The following is a 7,500-nucleotide window of genomic DNA, read 5'->3' as shown; positions in this document are numbered from 1 at the left end:
GAGATATAACAAAAGTAAAATGCAGTGTATGCATGAATATGCTGTACAGGTAACATACTGGGCAGAAGGCGAAGATGATCGCAAGGAACTGCAAACAGGACATGCGGCGGTTTGGCTCAATCTCACTGCTTATGGGACATACCTCGTGGAGATCTGTGCAAACAGTGAGGGTGGCTACAGCAGTCCAGCACAGCTAAGGATCTCTATTGCCAGTGAAAGACCTGCCTCAGCACTTGAAAACCTGGAAGAGAAGTCAAACCGTAAGAATTCAACACCTGGTACTTTAATGTGATGTGCAACTGAATTCCTGCAGAATGTGAATATGATTGCAAGGAAATGTAAACAAGGAGTTAAAAAGTTATGTAACTCAGCCAAAAGGTCATGTTGACACAGTGGTACATGTAATTCCCATGTACGAGGTGATTTGGTACAATATTAATAATGAGGCAAGAAAATTGCAGTCAATGACTTTATTGGAAATGCCAGATTTGGATGCTCAAGATGATTACCAAATTTGAGGCAGGTGGCCAAATATCTCCCAAAAAAGTGTTGATATTGGAGGCTTTGACTTCATTGAAAGAGCCCTTGATGGTGCTGATACAGTGGGATATGTTGAAGTCCTTCCAACATTTCCCGACGCTAAGTTCGTGGTCAGACTCCATAACCTCCAAGATGTGACGGAAGGTGTGGTGGGCGTAACACATATTGAAGGTGGTAATTACCCCTTAGTTAAGTGGTTGTATTAGGGATGTGGTGTCGAGTGGGAAGAAGATGACCTCAACATTAGGATGTGCCATCTTCAGATCCTTGGGGCCTTGAAGGAGAGGTTCTTTTCTGCCAGGTACTTCTCCACTTGAGGGGCAAAACGGTTCTGGAACCAATCCATCAGAATGACAGCTGTTACCCACACTTTTTTGTTTGCCCTCCAAAATACGGGCAGAGCATGCTTGTTTTTGCCCTTGAGAACACGTGGGTTCAGGGCACTGTACAGCATCATTGGCTTAGTCATGTAGTCCCCTTTGGCATTGGTGCAGAGGAAAAGAGATACCCGGTCCTTTGCAGTCTTGAACTCCAATGCTGTCCTCTCTCACTTGGAGATTAAAGTTCTTGTGGGCAGTTTTTTTTTTTCCACTAAAGGCTGGTCTCATCAACATTAAAGACCTGCTCTGGTAGGTACCCCTTCTCTGCAATCAGCTGTGCAAGTTGAATGGGGAAAGTTGGAGCCGCGTCATGATCTGCTGAGGCACGCTCGCCTGTGAACTTAACATTGTGAAGGTTGTACCGCTTCGTGAACAGGCAAACCATCCCTTGCTAGCTTGGAAGGGACTGCGGCCACTCGTACCCACATCACTAACTGCATCACTCGTTTTAGCAGCACTCCCTGCACTAACCAGATGATCATACTTACACTTTTCCTTTTCATGAATAATAGGTCCACTCAAAGGAACTTTTTCTGTGCATTCTTCTCAAGCCAAACATTCAATGCCTTCTCCATTTTTTTTTCAATATGGACGTCCCTGGCCTACGTAATGACTTTGGCACTGGGTGCTGCGCTAACTGTAAAACTTTCACAAATCACCTTCTCGTTTTTCTTTATGTATTGGAGAGTGGACTCATTCAAACCATAATGTCTGCTCACAGAGGTTCCACTCCCACCCCTTGCAAGTCAGTCAAGTACCTCCACTTTCTGGCTCAAGCTCATAACTTATTTTCTGCCTCTTGGGAGCAGACGTATCTCCTGCACTACGCTGATACTTCGGACACATGATTAAATTGAAAAAATAAGGACAAATTGAAACAATGAAGCACAAAAGTTCATGAGTGCGAGGAATCGTAGAAAGAGAAAGTTCCAGGATGAGAAGAAAGAGTTCGGCCCAGGACATGCTGCAGAGACAGACTCACGCAGGGGGTTGTGGGTAGGGGATTATCACTAAAGGGAATTGTGGGTAGATGGAGGAGGGTGGGTAGTGACCTTTGTTTGTGGAGGATGGTCCATTGTAAGTGGGGAATGGTTTATGCCGCAAAAACCACAAATAGCTGCAGCACACGGGCCGCAAAAGTAGAAACAGTACACCTTTACGAAAAAACCTTGAACAGCTGGGTTCTGCGATTTGCGAATCCATGAATGTCTGGGTTTTATGGAACATACATATGTATATACAGTACAGACTATAGTGAATCATTGAGTTAGTTGGAAAGCCTTGTGGCATTAACCTTACATGTATTGAGTAAATACCCACAACTGCTCATATAAAGATATTTTGTGTTTAAGATCAACTTTCAATGTAGATTTGCAAAGATCAAGCATGGATAGAAAATGTGTATATAAAAAAGAATAATATAAATTGTGTGTGTGTGTGTGTGTGTGTGTGTGTGTGTGTGTGTGTGTGTGTGTGTGTGTGTGTGTGTGTGTGTGTGTGTGTGTGTGTGTGTGTGTGTGTGTGTGTGTGTTGTGTGCATGTGTGCGCACGCGCATGCACCATACGCAAGGGTGACTCATGGGTTGCCAAATAGAAGGGGCACTTCCTTTAAGAAGGATTGCCGTCTTTACCTCATTAAAATTAACGTTCAGACTTTGGTTTCAAAACCTAAAACGCAAGGTGTGTCCTATTTTAATTCAGTTTCCTTCTCTGACACTTAGCTATCAAAGCTAATGAGCCACAAATGTCAAAAACAACTGTTTTTAAGGTACCAGTAATTCACCTTTCACTGCTACACCTGTTAGTGAGAACAACCTCGCTATGTGAAAGCTGTTGCTGTCAGAGGCTGTTTGAGACACTGAGCTATTGAAGTATGTTTGATAGCCTGGGAGTATGTTAGATAGCTTGAGAGCTTAATCTCATTGTCACTGACATTGTAGTTCATGTGGGTTGTGTGTGTATATTATATATGTATTAGCAGGGACCTACGGAACATCTGCACAATGTAAAATGTGACTTCAAGTCCCCAACTCCCCACACCCCCTCTCACCAACCCCAAGTCATCAACCCCCACCCCCAGCCCCAAGTCCTCCCCTCCCCCTCCAGACCCAATCAATCCACTCCTCACTGCAAGCCTGTAAATCCCCTCCCAACCCCAATTCTCAACTCGTCAACCCCCCTGCCCCCAGAAAGTCGTGTGTGTGTGTGTGTGTGTGTGTGTGTGTGTGTGTGTGTGTGTGTGTGTGTGTGTGTGTGTGTGTGTGTGTGTGCGTGCGTGCGTGCGTGCGTGCGTGCGTGCGTGCGTGCGTGCGTGCGTGCGTATGAGGGGCAGTCGACAAGTAACCTTAAAATAGCAGTATAAATTTGATAATGTAATGTGTGTAGTTGCAGACGACATGTTATATCTATGGGTAAGAGTCATGTTTTGCTTGTTTTAGATCTGGCAACATTGAGCACATGATGTCAGTAGAGCAGTTCCAAGATGTCGGCTCCCTTAGAAGCATGCACCAGGGAGGAGCAATGTTCTGTCATCCGTTTCTTGGGAAATGAGGTTGTGAATCCCAATGAAATCCATCGCAGAATGAAAATGCAATCTTGTGACCATGTTTATCACTGCAGCAGGTCTATGACTGTGACAGGAAGTTTAAAAGTGCAGTGTCCAGTGTGGCAGACACTGCTCGCTCGGGCCGGCCTCACACAGCCAATACACCAGAAATGGTTGGGGGACTTGAGCGCTTGCTAAGGGAAAACTGTCGCATTACGCTGGATGAAGTGGTCTCCGAATTGAACATTAGCCATGGTTCAGCACACCATTCCATTCACAACGTGCTGGGGTTCCGCAAAGTGTCTGCAAGGTCAGTGCCAAGACAACTCACACTCGAACTGAAAGAACTGCACTTTCAAACTTCCTGTTTTTTCTTTCGATGTTAAAGTTCAATTTCGAAATTGAAAAAGAAAACAAATTTGCATTTTTGGATGTGGAGGTTTACCATGAGCCTGACTTCTCCCAAAAGACTTCGGTTTACAGGAAACCAACCCACACCAGCAGATTACTGGATTTTAACTCCTGTAACCCAATCTTTCACAAATGCAGTGTTATACGGACCTTTGCATATCTGGCATGGATGCTGTAATCTTGCAAAGCCAAGGAAAATAAATCAGATTAGTTAGAGGAATCCTGCTCAAAAAATGGGTACAACAAGGGGATACTCCCCACATTGGAAGAACCAATAAGGACAGAAAGGAAGGAGCCAGACACACTTGGGCAATGTGTACTACCATACTACCCGGGCCTTTCAGAAAGATAGTACGTGGTGCACGGATTGGCATAGCCTACAAGGCTCTATGCACCATCTGTAATGTCATATCAAAACTAAAGGACCCAATACCAACTGGTGATAAATCTGGAGTTGTTTACCATTCATCATGCAAAGACTGTGACCAATTATACATTGGTGAAACTGGAAGGAATTTGAAACGATGGCTAGATGAACATGATAGAGCAATTAGATTTGGAAAGGTGACCAAGTCAGCCATAGCATGTCATTGCCTGCAATCTGGCCATAAATTTGACTTTGATGGGACGCGTGTCCTAGACACTACATCGAACAAACGACACAGGTTGATTTTGGAAGTGTGGCACATGAAGAGCCAAGAGGGTGGTCTAACAGGGGAGATGGTGTACATACCCACACAATACACACCTCTGATGCAAATGGTGAAAACTTGATGGTGCAAACGGCTGGATAAGGTGAGAAACAAACAACACTTAATCCCAAACACCACATCCACAAGTGCACAACACCCAATGAGAACACCAACACCTCATCATATCCAACCTGGACACGAAACCAGCCGTTTTTGTGCCCCAGAAACACAAAAACAACAAGCACACTCACGTATTCACCCACACACACACATAACACCAGATCACGTGTAAGTAAAAACAAAAAAGAGCAAAGCACCCCTTCAATGATGTGATTTGACGTTAGTTTTTGCTTTTGCAAAATATAAAAAAAACTCCTCCATTTGACCTTGAGCACCAGCACGTGACCGGAAATGAGCGGTCGCATCAAAATAAAAACCGGACACGTGCCGAAGCCCGGGGTCTATTGTGCCTGATGAAGCCGGCTTTGAATCCAGCGAAACGTTCCCCGAGACCGGGTCTGCTCTCGCTTTTTTGCTCAAATTAGCGGAGTCGATCTAGTTTTTACTTTTGGGAGGAAGCACCTTCTTCTTCTTTAAAAAATGTGTAATCCCAATGGCTCAGAATTTTAAAACAGCCTCTGACAGTGAAGCCAAGCCTTGCATGAACTTTCTCCTAACGGGGTGAATCACTGGCACCTCAAAACCAGTTGCTTTGTGCAGATGGGACTCATTAACATTGGTAGGCAGCTTATTTAGGCGAAGGAAACTCTGAAGCCGAATCCACCATTGCCTTGCAGTTCAGATTTTGAAACCAAAGGCGAAGGCTTTAAAGGTGTAATTTCTCTTGTCCAAGTGTCCAATTTTTTATCGTAAAATCGCCCACTTTTCTCATCAAGGTGCCAAAGACATGTTTGTCTTGTCACAAGGTGCCAATTTCATGTATTACGGTACTATGCTGATCCCTTATTCACTTAATTTGAGGCTTGAGGTTGTGATTGAGTCTTCTGATGATTCGCAGAGGGATTTCGCATCATTCATCATTCTGAGCAACAGCTAATTCCTTGTAGGAAAGGCTATGACAAAAATGAACTGGTCCAATAAGTGCATACTCGAGGTGTTCTCTTGAAAATAGACAGGCAATTGAAGAGTTCAAATATTCTTTGAATGAAAAATTATATTTGTTTTATTAGTACATATTTGTGTGGAAAATTGGAATTTTCCTATTTCCCTGTAATTAAAAAATATAGGACCACTGGACCTGGAGCTTACCTGCACCCTGGCCTATTGATGTCACCCAAATATCGTAGCATTGTGACTGGTGGGTCTGGAGAAGAAGATTTTGGAAAGGAATTTACACAACCGCCATGTTGACACACTTCCGGTGACCTGATCAGCATGGCCTCCGCAATTTAGCATCAGGACCCTGGCCGAATGTTGTAACCCAAATTTGGTACCATTCTGACCGGTGGGTCTGGAGAATATTTTTGAAGGAATTTACGTGATTTTCCCAAAAATTGACTCACTAAGTTGCCCATTTTGACACACTTCCGGTCACGTGATCAGCATGACCGGCAATTTAACATCCCTACCCTGGCCTAATGTTGAAACTCAAATTTGGTAGTGTTCTGACTGGTGGATCTGGAAAAGAAGATTTTTGGAGAAATTTACTAAGTCAGCCATTTTGACCTACTTAAAGTCATGTGACTGAAACGAGCTTTGCAAGTCCTGTTACCTGTCAGAATGGGAACCTTGCTGCCAAATTTCAGCCGGATCGGCCCAGTGGTTTGGCCGGAGAAGTCAAAAAAGGAAACAGACGGATGGACGGACGGTGCGTGATGACAATACCTTTTCTGGAATTTAAATTCCAGATAAGCTAATGATATCAGTTCCCTTGCAATGAATGTTAATGCAGAAGGGGGCCATGAGGTCCATCGAGTTTGTGTAATGGTTGCTAACCTATGGTTGTTTGTCCACGTTCTATCCTTTTTAAATGTCGAACATCAAGTAATGAAGCAGCACATACCATTTTAAAAGTATTCGTTGTGACTCAGTCGGAGTTCATTCCAAACCACCGAACCCCCATCCCAGACTCAGAGCAGATCCTCTATCCATTACGCCACCAAGTCTGGTTAAGCTGAGTGATGATCTGTCATCATTAGCTTGTGGATTTTAAAGATCCACGGTATCTTTGACAAAGAGTAGGCAAATTATCGTTGGAAGCCTGGCCATGTTCAAAATCTTGTCTCTTACCATCGAACGTCAGACTTGGCCAAGAAGTTTGTGAAAACCTTGGGTCAAAAACTTTCTCTTGCCAAACCTTCAATGAAATGGGAACATTTGTTGGAATTTAGTGGTGGTTTTATCATCACATGATTCAAGGCGACAAGCTCATTGTCTAATTCAACCCTGATAATGCTTTACAACATCTACAAAAGGCAAGTTGGAGAAATATCTACCACGTACTAGTTATGCTCAATTACACAGGGCTCAGAAAAAAATATATAGTGAAACACATGGCTATTCTTTTGAATATGATTTATCATGATGGTGTGTGAATGTTTTTTGAGCTGTTCTTATGTATGAGAAGTCAAACTTCTTTCAATCTTATGCTGGTTATTATATTTTGTTCATTATGATACTGACATATAGTTGCTAATGTACCCTGTGTACCCTGTCCTCCAGCCTCAGGTTGCTGTCCTTTAAAGGTTGCATTCTGGCTCACAAGGACCACCCATCTAATTGCATTGGTTACTCTGCTCCTGCTCCTTTGAACTCTTTCCAAGCTGACTGTTATGGAAAACCCTGCTGTTTGTTTGTTGTTGTATTTTTGCTTTTTGATGGTGACCTCAACCACACTGCAAATTGATTTGATGTCCGAAGAGCTGAAGAGTCAGAAACTGCAACCAAATGACTGTTTTCACTGCCATTTGCA

General features: G+C 43.5%; 1 protein-coding gene across 5 annotated transcripts in view; it reads left to right on the top strand.

Annotated features, from left to right (window-relative positions):
* LOC147032524 (contactin-3-like) overlaps positions 1–7,500 on the top strand; it is a 217,909-nt gene that overhangs the window by 208,851 nt on the left and 1,558 nt on the right. For all 5 annotated transcript variants that reach the window (XM_085870233.1, XM_085870237.1, XM_085870235.1 and 2 more), the window contains 2 exons: positions 50–260; positions 7,251–7,500. The exon at positions 7,251–7,500 is cut by the window's right edge and continues 1,558 nt beyond it. In XM_085870233.1, coding sequence (XP_085726359.1) covers positions 50–260; positions 7,251–7,339 — 300 coding nt within the window. In that variant the 3' untranslated portion in view covers positions 7,340–7,500. The remainder of the gene's footprint in view (positions 1–49; positions 261–7,250) is intronic.

This window comes from Eptatretus burgeri, chromosome 2 (genome assembly GCF_056783735.1).
Source record: "Eptatretus burgeri isolate ZD-2024b chromosome 2, Ebu_testis_v1, whole genome shotgun sequence".
NCBI lineage: Eukaryota > Metazoa > Chordata > Myxini > Myxiniformes > Myxinidae > Eptatretus > Eptatretus burgeri.
The sequence above is the reverse complement of the archived record's forward strand: the minus strand, read 5'-3'. Positions and strand labels throughout refer to the sequence as shown.